Source organism: Neofelis nebulosa, chromosome 1 (genome assembly GCF_028018385.1).
Source record: "Neofelis nebulosa isolate mNeoNeb1 chromosome 1, mNeoNeb1.pri, whole genome shotgun sequence".
NCBI classification, from domain to species: Eukaryota; Metazoa; Chordata; class Mammalia; order Carnivora; family Felidae; genus Neofelis; species Neofelis nebulosa.
This window is the reverse complement of record NC_080782.1, coordinates 33,573,321-33,597,226: the sequence shown is the minus strand read 5'-3', so window position 1 is coordinate 33,597,226 and position 23,906 is coordinate 33,573,321. Positions and strand designations below refer to the sequence as shown.

Sequence of the window (23,906 nt, the reverse complement as noted above, 5' to 3'; positions counted from 1 at the left end):
ATAAAGGTATCATGTCCACAGCATTTTGAGGGTCTTGCTTAGTGATCTAGCCCTGGGATTGCTCACCCACCAGCCTATTTTGTAATTGTTGCCCCCCACCGATTTCCTCTATTATTGCTGGAAAGCAGAGCAGAAACAGTACTTTTATTCAAGCACAGTTTCATTCAACCATCTAGCCCTTGTAGAATAATGAAATCATCACAGTTTTGTAACTAATTCTCTGCTCCTCTCTTTGTTTTCCTGCCTCCTCTGACATATATCTCCCCAGTGCCCAGTTGGGTAACAACACCTATTCATCCCTAAATGTCAGCTATAGGAGAAACCATAAAACCAAAGCATTTGTGTATTATAATAGTACCCGAGGTAATTTCAGCTTCAGGCTGAATACAAATCTTTTCCTCACATCCTCTTGAATTGTATTCTTTATATCTGTGATCAAAACAGATTGGGAAGCTTAATTGACAGTAGAAATTCAAATGGATTGATGGATGTTAAAAAATTTTACGATGGGGGAGGAGGATAGGGAAAGTGTTTGATTAAATGAATATGGCTAAAAGATTATATTTATTCCCATCTAGGAAACTCCAAGAATTTCTATTGAACATAGCAATTGGCCATATAAACTTATTTCATCAATCTCCTGTTATGACAGGAAAGAAATAAAATGTTGTAAATCCAAAAGGACAAGAAGAACAGAGGAGATGTCAGTAGATGTAATATTTCAATAATTTTTGGAAACAAAGCAAATGGAAGAATGGTAGCTGACTCAGAATGGAGCAAGCTTACGTGCTAAAAGGCACACAGAGTGAGTACCAAAGAGGAGTCCCTTTTTAACCTGCAGAACCCTGTGGAGGCAAAGGACTTGGAGGCATCAGGTTACCTCGCTCAAGACAAGCAAGTACCTCCCCATCTTCTTCCAGCAGAAGACACTACGCTTGGAAAATCAAACCTTACACAAAGATCAAGGATAAGAAATGATAAAATTGTCGATGTACATAAACAAGCAATTATTTTCCTTGTAATTTATTTACAATACATGTTGGTTTAAATCAGTTTCACCACTTTTTTTTTCATTATCATTCCCTAAGAAACTTCTTCCACTTCTTTTTCCCTAATTGCTCATCCCCCAATGAGATTTTGACACCCATGATATATTGTATACCTGCTTATATATTGTATGCATATATGCACTTTAAACATAAAAACAAAAAATACAAAGTTTACTTTTTGCTCAATGCAGATTTTAGAATGACTACTTTTAAAAGTTAAAAGCTGAAATATTAAAAAGCTATTGTCATGTAACAGCTTCATGATTATTGCTCAGTAAATTTTAATGTAACTTATTTAGTTCTAAAATTGTAATCTATAAAATGAATATGCAAATTGGCAACATAATACACAGTTATAAGAGATTTTTAAACTATTCTTGTGTTTTTTTTTAGGTAATTTACAATTGACCCTTGAACAATGCAAGGGTTAAGAGTGTCGATTCCCTGCACTGTAAAAAATTGACATGTAACTTTTGATTCCCTTAAAATTAACTAATAGCCCACCATTGACCAGAAACTCTACCAACAACATAAACATTTGATTAACAGATATTTTGTATATGTATCATATGCTATATTCTTACAGTAAAGTAAGCTAGAGAAAGGAAAATGTTATTAAGATCATAAGGAAGAGAAAATACATGTATAGTATTGTACTATACTTGTCAAAAGAAAATTTGCGTGTAAGTGGACTCATGTAGTTCAAACCTATGTTGTTCAAGAGTTAGCTGTAATTTAAAAATTAAATTGCTTAAGGGGCGCTTGGGTAGCTCAGTTGGTTGAGTGTCTGACTTCGGTTCAGGTCATGATCGTACAGTTTGTGAGCTCGAGCCCCACCTCAAGCTCACTGCTGTCAGCGCAGAGCCCGCTTTGAATCCTCTGTCACCCCTCCCCTCTTGTGCTCTCTCAAAAATAAACATTTTTTAAATTAAATTACTTAAAAATTATATTAGTGGACTAAACTCTTAATTTTTGCTTGATATGGGTAAATAACTCTTAAATAGCTGCCAGATATTCATTTGGATATTGTCAACATTTTCTTTCTTTTCAGCACTTGATGTGACATTGAATAACTTGTAGAATTCAATATTAAAATATAAATTATTTTTATTTCATTCTCAAAGCTTAATTCACACATAAAAACGCTGAGGTCAAACATAAATAACATCTAATAAATATGCCTCCTCTTGCAATATGCATCAAGACAGACGAAGCAATCGAAGAAAAGAAGTCATCTGCTCATCATGGATTTAGCACTAATCTTGTAAACATTCTGTGTATCTTCCATAAACTTAATGTCAGTGGTGCTTGCAAGATACCCAAGAAACCCAATAAAAGAAGTTAAATTCTAAGGAATAATGTTCTATTGGTAAGGCTAACTTTTACAAGGCCACAGACAATTATAATATCTAAGAATTTTTCACCACCCCCCAACAATCAATTTTCATCCTCTTGAGGGCAATGTTACCCCTCTTGTGAATGCATAGTTTACAGCACAAACTATAACAGCAGTGTATTATGGAGTTTACATGAAAGCCATAGCAAAGAGATCTGGAAGGGGGATAAATGGAGTTATATGGGTACCAGTAGTAAGAAATACAAAGATAAAAAACAAAGCACACAAAACAAAAAAGAGAAGAAAGAAAAGAAAAACAATCCAGCTCTAATTTGAAAGTGACTGGTCCTGGAGAGAAGATGAGAAAGTAGGAAAGGGTAAAGTAGTGATGATGTTTTGTTGCCTTAAAACTTTGAGTTCTGTTTTTTTAAACAATATAAATAGATGTCCTTAATAAAATAAAGGAAATACTTTAATTAAATGTTAAATTAAACTGCCAAGATTATTTATTAGATCCTTGCTCTTGCTTTTAGATCTAGTTTATAAAAAGGTTTTTCTGATTACATTCAAAATATTACAAGTCTATTAAAGGAAAATAAGCATAACAGAATGGTTTGGGGGTGGATATGGGAATGCTAATAGCTAATCGCTAATGTACCCAGAGACTGAGATTCTTCTTATTAATAATAGTCTGCCTGCATTAAAAATGAGGGCTGTACAGATCAGACACATGAAAATGTGCTCAGCATCACCCATCATCAGGGAAATGCAAATCAAAACCACAATGAGATATCAACTCACACCTGTCAGAATGGCTAAAATCAACAACACAAGAAACAAAGGTGCTGGTGAGGAGGTGGAGAAAGGGGAACACTCTTGCACTGTCAGTGGGAATGCAAACTGGTGCAGCCGCTCTGGAAAACAGTATGGAGGCTCTTCAAAAAATTGAAAAGGGAAATACCCTATGATCCAGCAATTCCACTACTGGTTATAAATCTAAAGGAAGCAAAAACAGAATCGTGAAGAGACATTTCCCCCACGTTCTTTGCAGCATCATTCACAATAACCAACCTATGGAAACAACTGGTGTCCATCAACAGATAAGTGGATAAAGAAGTGGTGTGTGTGTGTGTGTGTGTGTGTGTGTGTGTGTGTGTGTAATGAAATATTAGCCACTAGAGAAAAGGAAATCCTGTCATTTGTGATAATGTGGATGAGACTTGCTGGCATTATGCTAAATGAAATAAGCCAAATAAAGACAAATATGGCATAATATCACTTATATGTGGAGTAGGAAAAAAAAATCAACCCCTTAGAGAGTAGAAAAATGCTTGCCAGGTGTTATTGAAAGGGAACAGGTGTACCTTATGGAATGCAAGGGCAGAAAGTATAGCTGAGCCTCATGACGGACAACATTTATACTCTGTAGGCATATTTCTTCAACTCCCCACTTCATTCTTCTTTGTCTCTGCAGAGAGGTATTTTCTGCCTCTCTTTGCATATGGCTTAAATAAGGTTCCAATTCCTGGAGTTCCAATTCCTAACCTTGGCACATAAAATCCCATTGACTCATGCCTCATGCTGGCCCATCAACCCTGCCCAAGAGGCAGACTCATGAGACCTACAGCAGGATTAGATTTTCCTGCTGACAAGGAAAATCTTTCCTGAGGCAAGGCTGGACAGATTTTCTCTAATAAAGCATAGGGACAAGAGAAAATAGAGGCAGAGAGAATGACCCACAATATTTTTTAGAAGAAATGGTATTTTACAAATATTAAAGAAATGCTGCTAAAAAGCTATATAATTTGCTCATTTGGTTTGTTTTCTCTCTCTTATGCCCAGTAGATGATAAACTCTATGAAAGCAGGACTTTTTTTCCTTGTCTTAGTCACTGTCCAATGCCTAGAACAGTGCCTTACGGTAAATTTTTGGTGAATGAGTGAACAAAAGGCTTTAAATAATGATAACAGTGATGATTATAATAAATGTGAACTGAAGAAAAGAGTGCATGCACAAGAGAGGCTATAATTTCTGAGATAAATTTCTTATAATTTTCAGTATTTTCCAGAATTCATTTTTTCCAGCCAACTATTTGTATCTTTTAACTAAAGTTCTTGAAATTAACAAACATTCATTTTTTGCTCTTTAAGTCTCAACATAATGTCTGGTGTATAACAGGTGCTCAGTGAATATGTATTGATCAGAATGGGTGAGTAGATACTGTTGCTCTTATGGCACTAAGAAAAGTGCTTTGCAAGCCATGAGATGCCACCCAAATATCAAATTGTTATTGTCAGCAGAGTGGACCTTTAGACTGAATGTTTACATGACCCTGAATTCATATTTGAAACCTAATCCCCAACGTGATGCTATTTGGAGGTGGGGATTTGGGTGGTGATGAGGTTGTAAGAGTGGAGCCCAATGAATGGGATGAGTGCCTTAAAAAGATAAAAAAGATTCTAGACAGTTCTTTTGCACCTTCTACCATATGAAACTGTAACATGAAACAGCCAGGAAGTGGGTCCTCACCAGATACCAAATCTGCCGGCACCTTGACCTTGGACTTCCAAGCCTCCATAACTGTGAGGAATAAATCTCTGTTGTTGATAAGCCACTCACTCCATGGCATTTTGTTTCAGCAGCCAGAACGGATTAAGACAAGAAAACTTGGTAATAGTGTTCAAGATGCATGGTATAGCTGTATGTCATGGAACCAACTAGGAAACTAATTCAAGAGTTTGGACAAGACCTATTTGACCTCAGTCAAATCTTGAGAAAAATATGTAAATATCTATCGTAAGATGTCCCAGAAGCCAACAGTAAATTGAAAGACGGTCATTCAGTTTGACAATAGTTCTTGTAGGCCCATTGTATTTGTAACCCATGTTGCAAAGAGTGACATTAATGAAGAATAGCACTTAAGTAATTAAATATAGTCCTTTTAGACTACCCCGGAAATAATTTTAGTAGGAAAGGAAAAGAAAAGAGCATGGTAGCCTGAGGTGCAAGGCACACTTCTACTTCCTCCACTTGAAAGTTTTGATCTTTGATTCTCCGGGTGAAATAATTCAATTTGTAATTTTACTTTCCTCACACACTGACTGACAAAGTACACTCTGAAGGGCCTGTGAAATAGATGGGGTCATTAGCCTTAACTCTAATAAGAAATTATAGTATTTTTCCTGTAATGATAAGTTGGCATGTGAATGCTTAGCATATGAAAAAGCCTTCAGATAGTCAGCAGCCTCCACTGTTCATTATCTTATGTGTGGGGTTATTTTCTTGGCAGAAAACACCATTTGGCTGTGAATCCGTCATCATTAAGAGAGGAATAAAGATTTTTAAAAGAATACATATTCTCCTTCTGGAAAAATTATAATTGCTCCATTTTAACATTCCACGTCCTGGCTCTAATTTCCTTCAACACCCTTCTGTTCCTTTACAAGTAAAGGCTTTCTCTCCTGGTCAGTCTACACATTTAAGCTCACCAGCAACTTTCTGCATTATACAGATACAGAGCATTTTATTGAAAAATGTATTCCATGTCACCAGCCAACACTTTAGAAGGCCTGCAGTTGCTGAAACAGTTCGGCTGGCGGATTTCACAGCATGCTTTGTTTCTCAGCAGCATGTGTCCAGATACTGTTTAGAGAGCACTCATATTCATGCCAGAGGCGTACCTGAGCGTAATTGCACACATTCAATTCCTAGCTCTGGAACAATCACCTGATCGTCTTACATAGAAGACTATTTCTACTTCTACTTCTCAAAGCCAACTGGACACTGTGGTTCTATTGATCAGACCAGAAATCTCTCCCTCTGGGTTTCAGGGTTCAGAACACTTTTTCTGTAAAGGGACAGACTCATTTCTCTGCCCTTCTCGTAGCCCATATTACTTAACAACCCTACTTCGGCTGGTCCTTTTGGCTTCTGACTTTCTAGGTTGTGACTGCTAGCATTTGCCGTTTGCTCCAAATACCATGACCATGGGAAAAACATATTTCATTTTAGGGCCTCATAGAACCAACTAGAGAAAGAAGTGTACATAAATGGTGTATTATTACCATATATTTTTTTCTCCTATTTATCTTATCAGATACTCAAGGGTGAAACTCCTACCACCCCCAAAGTGACTTCAATGGTGGTCTATTGTTTTCCTTCTTAGCCTGAAATTTCAATCTTTAAAATCTCAAAATGGTACAAGAAAAAGACAACAGACTGTGAATCTGAGACCTGTACTCTGGTTCTGACTTACTCTGGTCTTGGGTAAGTTACTACCATGCATGTTAAAACATGTTACTTTGGAGCAGTTGTCTCCTGCTTTACTTCAAAGAGTCTTTAGACCTGCTCAGATAATCATTTCCCACTACATGGTGAAAATATAAGTTGTTTGAGGAGTATTTGTTTTAGCTGTTTTCCATATTTGGGATATAATTCATATTTTTTAAAGTTTTCCACTGTTTTGAAAAAGTTTGAAAAATACTTAGTTTCAAAAGAAGAAAGAATTTCAATGAAGTCATGTGATTTGCTCAAGATCACATAGTTGTTGCAGAATCAAGAGCGAAACGTAAGTCTCCACATTCTCAATCCCCACAGTTTTCTTTTTCCATTGCACTACTTTGCTGTGCTTCACCTTAGCATAATATCCCTATTAGCCAATCTCAAGCTATATTGTGAACCTCTCTGGAAGCATAATCATCATTAGATGGAAAGAGCACACTTGTCATTGCTATTTTAAATCTTCCCGGATTAAATTTGTATTTGCTTTTGCTGGTTGACGGAGATGCTTTTTCTATCATAAACATTTCTATAATAAACTGTATCCAGCAATCTCACTAAATTCATTTATTAATTTTAATGTGTCTGTAGATTCTTTGGGATTTTTCTACCTACACAAGTAATACCAGAGGATCTCCAGTACAGTATTGAGAAGCGGTGATAGCAGGCATCCTTCTCTCTTTTCTGAACAAAGGAAGAAACTCTGCAATATTTTTCCATCAACTATGATGTTAGCTACAAGTTTTTTGTAGACACCTTTGTCAGAATAAGAAATTTATTTTCTGTTTCTAATTTGATGAAAGTTTTAATCAAGCATAATTGTTGAGGTTTTTTTAACTTTGAATTGTAGTGTAGTTGACATATAAGATGTTAATTTCAGATGTACAACATAGCAGTTCAACAATTACACGCATGAAATCCTCATCACGATAAGTTTAGTTATCATCTGTCACCATACAAAGTCGTTAAGTTTTAATAAATTCTTTTCTTCATTTATCAAATGGTTATAAGATTCTCGGGTTCTGTTTTGTTTACTTTACTCTGTCTCACACCATTTATAAAAATACAGTATAACTACAGAGGATTAAAAGACTACTCACAAAATCTAAAACTGCAAGAGTGACGAAAATTTAGGAATGTATCTGTGACTTCAGATTTCTTAAACCAAATAATTTCTGTAGCAAAAGAAAAATTATCCAAAACAAAAGCTATGAGGACAGAATCACCAAATTAGATTACCTTAAAATTAAGATTTTTTTCTCTTCCAACACACGATCAATAAAACTAACACATACGTGACAAACTGAGAAGAGATCCTTAACATTTTTTAAATCATCAGTATATAGGAAATCAAGCAACAAAAGAAAAGAAGCACAATAGAAAAATAATCAGGGGAATATTAATTGTTAATTCACAGATAGGAAACCAGAAGGTGCAGTGAGAACACAGGGATGCTGAAATTCACTATTGAAATTCACTGCTTAACCAACCACAAGACATCACATTACACATGTCAGATGTAACATCAAATGCTAGGTAGACCCTGCTAGTGAGAAACCCTCCTAAGCTGCTGCTAAGAGTGTAAATGTGTAGAGTTTTTCCAAAGAGCAACCTGGGTGCTTTTAGGAATTTTCTCACTAATTCACAATGAAAATTACCTTGTGCTTATAGTTGAAGGGAGTCAAAGTGAACAAAAGTAGGCGCTGAGAGAATGGATAAGTAAAATGTGGTTGATACAATGAATGTCAAAGTGAACAAAAGTAGGCACTGAGAGAGTGTATAAGAAAAATGTGGTTGATATAATGAATGTCTATGCTCCAACAGATTTACCTTGAATAAGGCTCAGAAGCATAATGGTGAATGAAGAAAGTAAGAAACCAAATAAAACATTTAGCAAAGCACCATTTCTGTAAATTACAAAAATATACGTGGAAAAATGAGACTGTATTTTTGAAGGATACACATATATCTAAATAATCCTATGTAAGAACAGGCATCAAATACATTAACACATGTAACTAATCTAGGAAAAGAAATGAAACAAGATCCTTGGGAGAAAATAGTGAAATAAATAAAAGAAGATCTTGCACAGACCAGTAATGATATGGCTCTATAAACTGTGGAATGTGATCTATTCTGTGCATTTGAATCTTTAAAAAATATGTGATGTCACTTACAAAATTATAAAGTTATATATGTACACATATTCCTGTGCATGTGTATACTTACAAAGAGAGAGGCACACACACATATACATATAATATGACTGGAGTATTTACTCCAATACTTGGAGTAAATACTGGTTATTAAAAATGATTTTGTCTGGTTATTAAAAATGATTTTAATTTTCCTCTTCACATTTTTCCATATTTTCTAAATCTTCCTCAATAAATATTCTATAATCAGAAAAAAATAAGAATCAATACATATTTTAATTAACTGGACACATTCCTAAAGGGAAGACAATTTTAAGCAATGTATTCTAAAGGGGTTTTCAAAAGTGGAGTCAGAGATTTTTTTTCTGTTACAATATCCCTTGAGTGGGAAAATCATTGAAAATTCAGGACCCTGTGTAATATCTCACACAGAGTTTCAGTATTACTGCTGAAGTAATCATTTGCAAAGTCCAGAGTTTCCACAGTGTGTTTATTTTAACAACACGTTGGATCTCTGGGTTAGGACCTTATGTTAGCTAGCAATAGGAGGGAGGAAGCTTGTTTGGATTATCATATAAACCCTTTTTGTTTTGAGAAAGTCCCTATTATTTTTTCAACCATTTGCAAATAAGCTCTCTGGACACCACAGACTCTATTTACAGGTGAGTGATATAATGATTTCATTTGTAATCTTAATATTTCAGAGTTATGGATCATGTTTCCAACAAATGTACCCTTTCATGCGTGAAAATACATAACTCAGATTATAGCCACTTATTTGCCTTTCTACTTAGTTTAAATCTCAAAAGAACTAAAAGACCATGTCTCTTAAAGAACTTCCAGAGAACTACCTTGTTGAGATCAAGTTTTTTCTATGAGTTACACTAGAGTTAAAAGTAAAGCAAACATACCCTTTAGTCAAAAGATGAGTCATACTCCTGGACACCCCAGCCTATCCTAGCAATGGTACATATCATTTTTTGAGCCCCTGGGGAATGCACAGAAGAACAAAATATGAAATAAAGAGATTCAAGAAATTTACAAGGAGATGGAAAGGAAGAACCTGCAGCTGGGGACAAACTAGAACATCCTTTGAACTGTCGGGTAAGATATGCTGAACCGCCTTACAGATAGATCGTTCATGTGAGGCGTGTACATCAGAAGGTGACAGGTCAGAATAAGATGGACTTCACTCTACACTAGAATTCTCTAAATGCTCACAAAGCTGTCTTCAATGGTTCAGTGGGATCACTGACTTTTAGAGTACAAGGGAGGTGGCAATTATAAGAAACTAGAGAATTGGTACTCTCCCACCATGGCACCACAGAAGATTTTTTCTATTTTCCTCTATTCACTGAACATTCTTTTGTTCCATGTCTCTATGAAAATGGTATGGTAATGGGTAAAATGCCCACATATAATTTTAGATGTTTCAAAATGCCCAGAGATGTTGGAAATTCATAAATAAGGAAACATTTGATATTTTATGCTGGGTCATGGTAATAACAAAATTAGAGAAATAATTATCTTTATTTGAATGAAAATTAATCCTTTTAACATGAAACAGTTTTTCCTCATAACAATAAAATGTTATCAAATGAGAAGATACCAGTTAGTTCTTTTATTAGCATCTCCTCAAATCAGATGCTTTGATGTTACCGTCTTAATTTATAGCATTTTCCAAATTGCCTCAGAACAGTTATACCCAGAGAAGAGATCAGAATAATTTTATAAGGATTCTGTTCTTGCGATTTTTGATATTAGTTGGAATAAGGTCCATCTTTGCTTTTCAAGCTTTTGGAAGTTGAAACAAATACTTTCTGCTGAGAACTGAGAACTGGTAGTCTCTTTTAATTCAACTTCCCCCAATCATCTACATGTTAATTCAACAAAATGCTTTAAAATTTTGTTTTCTCTGCAATTGAAGGAACTATTTTGGAAGAAAACCATTTCTACAAAATGTATGAGAGAAGTAAATAAATAAGCAACAACAATAAAACCCTCTTCTGTTTAGGCTTCCTTGTTGATCCAGTTCCTATATGAGAAGATCCCAGTTTGGCTATGAGAGGGTAGAGTGGTGGTCAGTCTAGTGGTTGGTTAACAGGGAAACCTCACATTCTTTAGGAGTCTAAGCTCTCAAGGATCCTGAAGCCAGTGAAAAAATACCCAATCTGGAGTTTGGGTCTGATGTTTAAGACTCATTCTATTCTGTCTAATCATAAGCTAAATTCTGTCTGGACACTCTTTGTCCCAATGTCCTATGGTTCCGGGCTGCCCAGGAAAAATAAGAAAGATAGGTTTCTAATCAGGGAACCAAAATCAGCAGGCAAGTGTAGCAACCTTTAATTTTTGCAATTCAAATAGCCTAGGGAAGTAGTAGCTTATAGATAAGTAGCAGCTTATCTATGAGTTACATTTAAAAAGCTTGGATGAAAAGCATAGGAAGAATGTTCAGTTTCTGTCTACCTTCCCCAGACAGTGATAATGTATTCTGTTCTTTGTGTCTCACTCAATGCTGAGCAGTACACAATGGATACTCAAATGTATGTCAATTCCATTTTAAATTGAAGGACATTCTGTCACGTGTCAATAGTTTTGGTTGCTTTTATGGTAGCTTTTTTCTCTGAGCTTGTAGGGGAGTTCAAAAATCTCACTGGTTTATTAAGAAGTGCTCTAATATTTGAGCATATTGAAGAAATAATTATTACATCTGATCCTAAACTCTTAGTTTGAATGAAGATTTACAAAATGATGAACCCATTTTTTTTTGGCCGAAGTATCCTCTTATCACAACTAAGAAATGTAAGATATTAAAATACATTAAAAAATACATTAAAAATACATTAAAAATACATAAAAAATACATTAAAATATAATCAGAAACTTACCCTCTGAAACATTTGAGGTGGCCATATTTCAGTAGGGCAATTTGGCAATACTTATTAATATTTTAAATTTCACATGATTTGACTAAGTCACCTACTGCTAGGAACACACCCATTGGTCCCATGCATATACTACAAAAGTATATATACTAAGATACAATATGAAGGTGTTTATGGCAGTGTAGGTGTAAACTAAATGCCTAAAATTAGGATAATAGTTAAATCCAATGTAATACACCCATATTGGTATAAAACTATGCAACCGTTAAAAAGATGAAGTAGATATGCATCTATCAATATAGAAAGATAGTCAAAGTGTATTATGAAGTGAAAACAGCAAAGTACAGAGTAATATACATCACATGTCCTATTTATGTGCATATATTTAAAGAACATGCATATGTATACGTGTAAGGTAATGTACAGAAGAATTTTCCTTCCATTGGATACCTATAAAAAGATAAAACAGTGATTATGTGTGGGGACTGATTCTGGCAACAGGTAAAAGAGAAATCTGGCCTTGTATTTTTCTTTCTTGCCTGTTTAAAAATTTCAAATATAAGCATGTGTTGTTTTTATTTTTTGAAAGTCAGCAGAAATTTTCTGGTTGATTATATTGTAAACCATCTTAATTTTCTTCTTCATACATTTTGATACAATTTAATTTTTTTTAATATTTCTTTATATCAGAGACAGACAGAGAGAGAGAGAGAGAGAGAGAGAATGAGTGGGGGAGGAGCAGAGAGTGGGAGACACAGAATCTGAAGCAGGCTTCAGGCTCCGAGCTGTCAGCATAGAGCCCGACATGGGGCTTGAACTCGCAAACTGAGAGATCATGACCTGAGCTGAAGTCAGACGCTCAACCGACTGAGCCACCCAGGTGCCCCACATTTTGATACAATTCAGAACTTAATAAATGTTATCAGATAAATAAGAGGTGGACTAACCAAATAAATTACAAGTGCTTTAAAAGAAATCCGAATCTCAAAAGGTGTAATTTTTTATTTCAGTGAACTGTTATAACAAACTAGAGGTAAAGCAGTTATGCTACAAACCATCACTCGTGAAAACAATGGAAGACAATTAGACAAGCTCATTTCTAAAATCTATGAAATATCCTTAATTTGACAGAAAATTTAAGAACAGTTATTACAAAATGGCTGTAATTATGGACTCACATTATTATATTCCTATTTCATAAAAACCAATTTCTAAACTGTTTCCCAGACTCCATTCAAAAATATTTACTCATTATATGCTATGCTTGCTCTCATTCTTCTTAATGCTGAAATGAATAAAACAGACAAAAGAGATCAACCACCATGCTGTTTGCATTCTAAGGAAGAAGGAAAGGGGCACCTGGGTGGCTCAGTTGGTTAAGCAGCCAAGTGTTGATTTTGCCTCAGGTCATGATCTCACAGTTCATGAGTTCGAGCCCTACATCGGGCACTGACAGAACTGAGCCTGCTTGGGATTCTCTCTCCCTCTCTTTCAGCCCCTCCTCTGTTCACTCACCCTCTTTTTCTCTCAAAATAAATAAGTAAACATTTTAAAAAAGAAGAAGGAAAAGGGGAAGAGGAGATATTTATTTAAACTTCAGTAATTTATGTATCAGGAGGGGATGTATAACAAAGAAAAACAAAGCAGTGAAGGAGGGTAAGAAACACTGGTGGAAAATTGCAATTTCAAATAAAATGTTCAGAGATCTGGTTTTATTTGTAGGATGAAAAGTAAAAGTAAAGTCATATTTTTAATTTTTTTTTAATATGAATAGCCTTATATAATATCAAAACATATTTTTGGTCTTCACATGATCCTCGCTTCTACTTAAGAGCCCCTAATTTTGAAAAATGCATAAACAATAGCTATAATTAAATTTGTTGCACTCTTAAATGTTATTACTAACTTGAAAAGCTAATTTTTATTGAGTGATGATTCCATGCCAAGGATTGTCCTAAGCATTTTACATAAATTTTCTTACTGAATTCTAGCAAAAACCTTATGAACAAGGGAGAGTATTATTGCTATTTTACAGATAACGAAACTGAGACACAGAGAAATTAGATGAATGCCATTTTACCTCTTTAAATGAAAGTTACAGCAGCATTTTCTATATATACTTAATCATGTTGCATGTTTTGTGAGAGATACTAAGATCAACATAGCTAGGGGCGCCTGGGTGATTCAGTCAGTTGGACGTCCAACTTCAGCTCAGGTCATGATCTCCCAGTTCACGGGTTCGAGCCCCGCATCAGGCTCTGTGCCAAGAGCTCAGAGCCCGGAGCCTGCTTGGGATTCTGTGTCTCCCTCTCTCTGCCCCTCCCTCACTCGTGCTCTCTCTCTCTCTCAAAAATAAATAAACTTTTTTTTTTTCAAAAGAAAAAAAGATCAAAATAACAACACTGGGAGCAGAAGTGATTTTGCAAATTCCTTTCAACAGCTCACAGATCGTCAAGGCTCCACAGCACACAGAGGGGAACCACTGGTCAAAGTTTTCTCTGGCATTCAGTTACATCTGGAAAAACCCTCTTGTGGCCTGGGTGGTAGAGTTCAAAGCAACTAGATGTTCCAGTTACACAATCATTAATGTGATTAGAAGTTCAGTGAAAGGGTGCACCTCATCCAAGAATGAGGAGTCTTCGGCTCTTAGTTGCCATGTAGTCTCAACATTATTGTACCTCCTTAAGCCCCAGTTCATTATCCAGAAAATGAGGGGGTTTAACCTGGAGATTTCAAAGATCCATTTCAGCTCTAACTTCTGTGACTCCATAGGTAGAGACAGTTAAACATTGAACTCTCTTTAGCAGGTTTCTAGGATACCAAGAAATTAGAGCTTCCAGAAAAATGCTCCAAACTCCTCCACCAGTCCAGAAAAGCATGAAAACTTGCCACGTAATTGAGGGTACTGCCCACACAAAATTCCATTTGGGAATGAAGTGTAATACAAATGTATATACTGCAACACTTTGTCTTATAGCCTTTCACTAACAGCTCAGAGAAACTTACTAGTACTGGGAGTTGCAACTATGGGAATATCCACTCTAAAAATAGAAGTAGGATCTTAAAAAAGAAAGTAGGATTGAAGTCATGAGCATGGGAATTTATAGGTGTAAACTTGCGCTAAGGGGGGCGGGGAGGCGCAAATAATTTCTAAGATCATAGCTGAGTCTGTAACTGAGAGTGACTTGTAAAGTTTTACCCCCAACAACTGTTTGATATGTATTTTATCATTCCCCTTCAGGGCTTAGAGGTTTCAAGGCATGGCCAGACACTCTATCTTGTATTTCATCCTCCTGAGTGCTCTGATTGACAAGTGCCAACCCTGTTTCTGTGATCATTACCCATGGAGTCAGTGGTCCAGCTGCTCAAAAACCTGCAATTCTGGAACCCAGAGCAGACAGAGGTGGGTGCGAGCTATGAAGATTGACTTTGTGCCATGGGAAACCTCACAGACAGACTTAGCAATATCAAAAGTGCCACACCAAGCAATGAGGAAGAAAAAAGCATATCTCAAAGTAAGAAATCATGGGATTCGATTTGGATGGAATTTGAGGTCTTTTCCACATACGGTTGAAAGGAAGTCTACATTTGTTCTCTCCATAAAATCAAGGAGCTTTGAAGAAATTTAATTAAGAATGTGTGCAATATTTTCTGTTGACTATTTAACTTGCTAAGAATCTCTACTCAAGCCTTTTTTCAATCAGTGTATAGCTCCACTTGCCTACAGTTAGTGAGTTAATTATAGAGAATTTTCTACTCATTAAACTGAGTCTAACAGGACCTCAATTGAGAAGCGCTATTAGCTATTAGCTTGATTGTCAGCAAGTAGAAGAAGGCAGGAAAACCGTGTTTAATTGAAAACATTTAATAATTCAGTGTTCTCACCGATTCAGACTACTTAGCCCCCACAGTTTCTTTAAAACTGTTCAATGCTTCTGTTCCATGAAGATGCTCACATGACTAGGGAAGAAAGGTATATATTTAATGTGCTTTAATCATTATAGGTTTTTAGAGACCTATTTTACAAAACTATTTTTACATGCGCAGTGTGAGTCTCATTAAAATCACCAACTGACTCCCCCAATAAACCATCCATTAAGTAGGTTAAAGCTTTAATAGTCCTTCACTCAAGAGTCCCTCAGTAGCTCTCCACTGGCTACCAAATAAAGCACAACAATACACCCAGCTCTTCTCCACCAGCACCACCAGGGCCCATCCACTAACTCGTCCATGGATGCTTCCTGTTCTTCCACCTGTAATCTTGGCATGTGCCTTTCCCCCCCGCATTCCCTGCCCTTTGATGCCTGGAGGCGTCACATGAATTTTTCAAGATTTATCTCTCCTATTATTTTTCTCTTTGGGTCTTTGGCCTCATAGCACTCTGACTCTATCTCAATCATTATACTTATTACACTGTGTTGTCATAATGTAAGGAATTTGCAGCAACTTTCTTCTTTCTTTTCTTTCCTATCCAGTCCCTTCAGAGACTTCCATGAGGGCCAGCTTCATGGATGTGTTTCCTATGCAGTCACACAGGACCACACTTAGAAGGGCTCCATGCTTGGCTTAATGCGCTGCCGTCGCTGTCTCAAAATTCCTAATAATGTTTTAACAAGAGGCCCCTCATTTTCATTTTGCACTGGGCCCCAAAAATTATGTATCCAGTCCTGAATGCCGTTAAGTGGTAAGAACTGCACGGATGCCAACCTGCCTGACTTTACAAAACAATTTCTTTCCTTTTATTCATCGTGGTCAATGCTCAGTGGTATTTTTCTTATGGGGATGGAACCACAGTGAATATACTCATTCTAAGCAGATCTTTTCTCACTATTACAGAAAAATCGTAGTTGATCAGTACTATCTGGATAACTTTTGTGACCAGCTTTGCACTAAGCTGGAGACTAGAGAATGTAACCTGCAACGTTGTCCCATCAACTGCCTCCTGGGAGATTATGGACCATGGTCAGCCTGTGACCCTTGTGTCGAAAAACAGGTAGGTGAGCCATGGGCATCTTCAGGAAATCTGAATCACAATAAAAGATTTGGATGACCTGACAGGATCAACAATCACAGAAATGCTCAATTTCCTCAGTTTCTGAAAATACACCATTCCAGCTTCCATTGAGGGAAAATTCCATTTAGCAATCTTTCAAAGGAAATTCTGCCCCCAGTATTGATATTGTTCTTATTGAGCTCTGGATTCCACTGCCTGTTCCCTCTGAGAGCTCAGAAAGCAAAAGCAGGTGCTAGAAAATGGGGATTTCAGTCCAAAATTTAAAATCAGACAAATGAGGGACATTAGATACACCCACGTGGCTCCATCAGTTAAGCATCTGACTCTTGATTTCAGTTCAGGTCATGATCCCAGGGTCATGGGATCAAGCCCCAAGTCAGGCTCTATGCTGAGCATGGAGACTGGAGCCTACTTAAGATTCTCTCTCTCTCTCTCTCTCTCTCTCTCTTTCCCTGTCTTGCACATGAATTCTCTCTCTCTCTCTTAAAAAAAATGAGAGACATTAATCAAAAGACTGACTCCTGGCCCTGCTTCTAATTTCCCTCTCCCCATGGGAAAGTCCCTCAATTTGTTTATTGTTTCCAGCTGCAGTATTTACTCACTTCAGCTCATTCCTGTAAGGGCATTGGCCCACAGAAACCCCAATCAGAGTGGGTGCTCAGCAGTCACACATTTGGGAAGAAAAAGGAACTCATTTGTGGAGCACCCACTGTCTGAGGGAAACTGTTCTAGGCCCTTATATCACCTTGTTCACACATGAGAGTGTGCTTTCCTACCCATTTTACAGATGAGGAAGTTAGAGCTCATCAGGAAATAAGTAATTTTCCCAAGAATATGCCTCTGATGAGTAGAGGCACTATATTTTGAAGCTGAATTTTTCTGACTTCAAAGTCAGTACTTTTTGATCTTGTCATGTGTCTATCCTTCCCTGACTCCCTGTTCTATTACTCACCATTTAAAATCCTTTAAAATGTGGAGAATATGTCAACCTTGTTTTCCATGTTGACTTCCTTATGCAAAAAACAAAAACAAAGACAAAAACCCCAAATCCCTTCACATTGATCACTTCACACTACCTTTGAGATATAAAGATGCTATTGTTACTCCCTGGAAGATTTACTGCATGTGAGACACTCAGTAAATATCTGTGCATTTGATTTTGATATAATTTATTCCCATATGGTTTCAGAGTTAGAAGTCTTAGAAATCTTTGGTCCTGCTTTCCCATTTTACAGTTTGGAAAACTGAGGCCCAGAGAGGTGATGACTTTCCTAAGGGCATGCAATAATGGAACTGGAAAATTCATTACTTAATTTAGGAAACATCACTAGAGGAAGAATATATATAGGCTTTGACCCTGACTCAGAGTTCCTCACCTTTCTCTCCTTTCCTTTCAGTTTAGGGTTAGATCCATCTTGCGCCCCAGTCAGTTTGGAGGACAACCGTGTACTGAGCCCCTGGTGACTTTCCAACCATGCATTCCATCTAAGCTCTGCAAAATTGAAGAGGTTGACTGCAAGAATAAATTCCGCTGTGACAGTGGTAATGTACTATAAAAAAGGTTCAGTCTCCACTAAAAATGACTTGACTAAATAGTCATTCCAATTGACTACCAGTAAAAGCCATGATAGAGAAGTCTAACCATATTTTAAGTATGGCAAGACAGGGGAGTTATGGTACCAATTGCCAAGCTATTCATGTATGAAATTATAGCTTTCAAGTTATAATCACTTTGACCATGTACATGATCCATTTACTCTTCAAGTACTGATGCCCAGGTCCCTACACTGTGATAAAGCAGGATGAAGAGAGGAGGAGGAAAAGGAAGAGAAAGTAGATACTTGTAAAACTCAGCTATTAATAAGCACAAATCCATAATCAGAATAAGCAGCTGAAAAGAATTACAGATATAAAAGATCTTCAATATAGTTTATTAAGATAAGAATATTAAGATATATCAGGGGGATGACTACAGATGATGTGACAGATTTTCTTGGGTGGTCCATTGAAAGGCTCCAAAGGTAATTCCAAAAGGAAGATTGAAAATGATTTAAATGGTGGCAACACTCCCATCAAGTCCATTACTCATTCAGATATTTCAGTTTCATTAGATTAGATTTCAAATCTTGAATATATTACTTAATCATATGTATCCTCAATAATTAACAGCTCTTCAACACCACCATTTTGAACACTTTAAATCTGATTTCTGTGAACTTTTTCAGTTAAGGTCCAGACAGTAAATATTTTAAGCTTTTTGGCCATACATTTTTTGTTGCAACTACTCAACTCTGACATTGTAGCATAAAGCTGCCATAGACCATATATAAACAAATGGTCATGGCTGTGTTCCAATCAAATTTTATTTACAAAAACAGGCAGCAGGTGAGTTTTAGCCCATCAGCCATAGTTCACTCACCTCTTACCTAAATAGTCAATTTGACATAAAAATTGGAATTCAGATGAATAAAACCCATATAATTTTTGTGTACTCTGGTACACAATGACAAGTAAAGTATTTATAACTTAAATAGCAGATTTCAATTCCATACGAAATTGACCCAGACCTTAGATCTAACATTTTCCTCCTCTTGCTCCTTGCTTACTGCCTTCAGCTTTGCTGGCCTCTTCAAAAGTTGGACAAGAATGCTGGCATCAGGATTTTTCTTCTGTGCCATCCCCCGCCCCCCGACACCCGCCAAAACCTGGGATATGAGGATGGCACATGGGTAGGAAGACACACTTCACGGCTACATGCATAAGGTCATGTCACTAGTTGACAAAAGAGGGACTATGGAAAAAATCTTGATGGCAATGACTGAGCAGAATACGGACTTAGGTATTAAATCCAGAATATTAAGATAAAGATTTAGAACTGAGGTGCAACTATTAGAAGCTTGAAGGGTAGTTTTGGAACAAATTACCGGAAAGAACTCCTTTCTTCCATGGATGTTAAATCTATGAAATTTACTACAAAAGGGCTTTGTTTAGGTCAAAATATTCACAAGTTTGAGAAGGCTTTAGATACATCCATGAGCCACCTATTCATAATAAGTGATTTCAGGAAAGCTAGTGGGGTAAGGACAGGTGATCAACAGTACACCCACAGCAAATGATAAAAATGGACTATTAACATGCATGTGCCATGTTTGGTAAGCTGCTCCTACCCTGAGCTCTCTTAGTAACCCCTGAGCTGCTGTCCAGATGCCTTCACCAGGAATCCCTAGATCTTCCCATGATCCAGCCACTAAGTGGCTAATCCCTGGCACAGATGTGGTTGGCATCCATTTTGATTGGGTGGTACCATGGCCTATTGGTTGTTAAATATTCCACCGAAGATTATATACTACTTTGCTCTTCTAAAACCATATGCTAATGCCACTCTCAAAGAGAATAAAAGATTAGATGGACCATTATTTGACTCAATAGGATGTTTGGCCTTCAATTAACAAAGAACTGTTTATTCTAAAGAGAGTTTCCCCATAAGAGGCTCCTAAAAACTGAGAACAAACTGAGGGTTTATGGGGGGAGGGAGGGAGGAGTGGGTGGGCGATGGATACTGAGGAGGGCACCTGTTGGGATGAGCACTGGGTGTTGTATGGAAACCAGTTTGACAATAGATTTCATAATAAAAAAATGAAAATAAAAAAGAATAGCCAAATTAAAAAAATAATAAAAAATAAAAAATACTTTTAATAAAAAAATAAACATTTAAATAAAAATAAATTAATTAAAAAAAATAGAGTTTCCCTCTTCCCTTTCTTCTCTCATGATTGCTGTTCAGAGTTCTCCAAGACTAAATATATGATTTCAATGCATACATGGATCTTTGAGAATTACCCATGAGGCTAATAATCCCCAGGCACTATGCCAACTCCTCTGTCAAAATCCTAATTTTAAGCATAAACACTAGAGAGTTTATAGCTCATTATGCATATAACATACCACTGCAGTAACACAAATCAGTTCAAGTAAATAGGAAAAATATGTACGGTTTCTAAATGATGCACAGCTCTAGGTGCAAGTTTATATACGCATGCATTGGCTAAAGCACGCTGACTTCTGCAAATCCTGCACTATATCAAACTGCCCTTCGCCGTTCCCATTCCTTTCCTGGTATGAGATATATTTATGGCTCACAGTATCTCTCCCATTGTGCTTCCTATCCCATTGAGTCTCTGTGGCCTGGAACCATTCTCAGCTGTGTACTATCAGATCTATATCGCTCACACCACCCACCCCTAAATATCGCTCAAAAGATGTCCTCTTGCTTTCATCCCTACCCTTGCTAATAGCTCCTCTTCAGTATCCTCAGAAGAACCAAATGGCTAGGTTTTCTTATATTCAAACAGATCTAGTACCCTACTCACAAAGCTAGGCTAATGAGAACTATATCCTGCAGGTATATCCCTACCTCTACCTGATAAAATGGGATTTCCTTCTCCTTTTACTGTAACCAAATCGAAAATTAGCTTTTGCTCAATTTCACTCAATTACAAGTGCGAAGCTCAAAACTTTTTAAAAATGTAATATTTGGGTTTTGTTTCCTTTGGACAAAGCATCTATATTTCAAACTAAATTATACATTCTGTTCTGCCCTGAAAAAAGCAAACAAACAAAACACCAGAGATGTGCTATTTTAAAAACAGAGTATCTTTCGGGTTATATCTTGGGATTCACAGAAATTCAATTTTCTCAAAGTATTCAGTCTTGTGTGACTATGGTGCTCATAACAATAATTGTTTCTAATCATAGTCCAGATACAATGTAAAATGTTGAATAATCAAAGAACGAGACTTAATTACTTTCATTTTTCTCTACCTTCTTAGTGAAGATTATTTACCGACAGAGTTGAAACTAAGTGCTTTCTGGGTAACTCTCTAGTAATAAAAAAATTAAATTCAACAGAATATCCAATTTCCCCAAAGCATTTCAGTTAGTCAAAATAGTCATGCATAGCTGCAGGAAGATGCTCATCACAACTTAAAGTAATTAACCGGATCATCTTGAGTAAAACATTTAATTTAATCTTGTTATCAGTGAGACCTGTACATAATTGTACAGACGCCAGAATCCCCGATTCTATGCCAAAGGCTACGGGACAGGAGAGGGGCTGTCATTGTACATAAGGCATTTCAATTTCTGTAATATATACATATACATGGAGTCCAAGGATCCTTATGATATTCGGCAAATTTTAAAAGGAAGATAACTATCTAAGTACATGGGGTTTGTACTATTTTGTAAATTCACTCACTTAATCTGCTACCTAACACTGTAGTACCTAGGCATTTAACTTATTCAAAAACTGAGATATAATAAATTTTATGTTCTTGAACATAAGATTTTAAAAAAATCACGCAGCATGACTCTAATGCGTCTGGCTTCTCTCACTCAACGTAAAAATGTAGAGATACAGTGATATTATCGTGTGTATATATTAAATTATAGGGTTTTTTAAAAATAAAAACAGTGACCTTGATTTTGTTCTGAATCAAAACAGAAGTCTGAACTTACTGTTGATTTTCTCCTACAGAACATGATCTCTACAGCAAGTTCACTGTAATGAGAATGGGATCCAGCACTACCTCCCTTATTTAAGACAATTAGCCCAATGGTGACTAAGTAATTCTAGGGTGACCCTGTAACCCTAAAAAAAAATAAGGGAAAATAGCAGCTTAGCATCTATTTCCATATTTCCTAAATCTATATCAAAAATAATGAAAACTATCCCTCACAACTCTCCCTTGAAACTTAAAGCACTCACTCATTTAAGATCAATGGATATTTTCTCAAATAATCGTTTGTTGTTAATGTTGTTTGCTTTTCCTGACTAGGCCGCTGCATTGCCAACAGGTTACAGTGCAATGGAGAAAATGACTGTGGAGACAATTCGGATGAAAGGGATTGTGGAAGAGTAAAATCACGGTGCCCACACAAGCAACCCATCCCCAGCGTACAGTTGATGGGCACTGGGTATGTAATGTCTTTTTATCATTTAAGGGAGTAAAGTCATCTCTGAATGAATGCTCTGGAAGTAGCAATGAAAACAATGAGAAACGAGAAACATGATTGTCCACCTTCTTCATCAACCTCTCATGACTCCTACCAGCCCTGTCTCCAATGCTTGGCTTCTGGCTCAGGCAGTATGTGGACATGGTCCTCACTCCCAGGGAGCAAAAGAATTTAACATTTTCACAATTAGTCTGTACCAGGCAATGCCACAGGCTCTTCATCAACATTGTTTCCATTCTCATATATCCTTCAGACAGGTCTGGAGTGAATCAGGCAAACTGGTAGGATGCCAGCCATTCTGGAAAATACTAAGGTAGATTCCTGGGGCTAGGTCTTGAATGGGTGAGTAACCAATCAGAAATGCACAGTTTCCTCATCTGTATGTTGGATGACTACAAGCTGATTTGAAGTTCTGTCTAAGAAGTACTAATTAGATGGGACACCTGGGTGGCTCAGTCAAGCGTCCAACTTCGGCTCAGGTCATGATCTCACATGTGAGTTCAAGACCCAAATCACATGTGAGTTCAAGACCCAAATCAGGCTCTGTGCTAACAGCTCAGAGTCTGGAGCCTGCTTCAGATTCTGTGTCTCATTCTCTCTCTGCCCCTCCCCTACTTGTGCTCTGTCTCTCTCTGTCTCTCAAAAATAAATAAAACAAAAGAAAAAAAAAAAGAAGAAGTCCTAATTAGAGTTGATTTAAGTGAGAGTGTGTCAATACCATCTTATCGATGTGCAGAAATGGTTTTCTTCTTTTCCTATCCTTGGAAGAAAACCTTAGCCAAAAACTCCCACTGATAATGGAGAAAGAGGGTATCAGAAAAGTATGCTTGTGACTGTCTTGAAATTCAAAACACTCAGGAAGGAAAACCAGTCCGCAAGCATGAGAGGCAAGCCCCGAGTCAATAATGGGAGACAAAGTCAGAAGGAAAAGAGTGAGGCAAACATAAAAAAAGAAAGGTGATTTATAAACACAAACAAACAAACAAACAAACAAACAATGGTAAGAAAAGAGGGTAAGAGGTGAACCGAACATGGCTAAGGCACCCAAACTTCCTCTCACATGAACTATGTGATGCACTGATAGGTCAGGACAGTTTAAAGGTGGAATCAAACCTGCATAGTCACCTGTCCTACTCGCTCACCTTACAAACTAGGAAACTGAGACTCAGGAAG

The 23,906-nt window shown here is 36.8% G+C and overlaps 1 protein-coding gene across 3 annotated transcripts in view; it reads left to right on the top strand.

Annotated features, from left to right (window-relative positions):
• The first annotated feature begins 9,351 nt into the window (after positions 1–9,351).
• The window catches only part of C6 (complement C6), a 64,861-nt gene continuing 50,306 nt past the window's right edge, over positions 9,352–23,906 (top strand). For 2 of the 3 annotated variants that reach the window (XM_058718485.1, XM_058718500.1), the window contains exons 1-5: positions 9,761–9,923; positions 14,946–15,107; positions 16,541–16,697; positions 18,116–18,260; positions 22,556–22,694. In XM_058718485.1, coding sequence (XP_058574468.1) covers positions 14,965–15,107; positions 16,541–16,697; positions 18,116–18,260; positions 22,556–22,694 — 584 coding nt within the window. In that variant the 5' untranslated portion in view covers positions 9,761–9,923; positions 14,946–14,964. Of the gene's footprint in view, positions 9,482–9,760; positions 9,924–14,945; positions 15,108–16,540; positions 16,698–18,115; positions 18,261–22,555; positions 22,695–23,906 lie in introns of those variants that run through there. The other variant, XM_058718492.1, reaches the window with a different exon arrangement.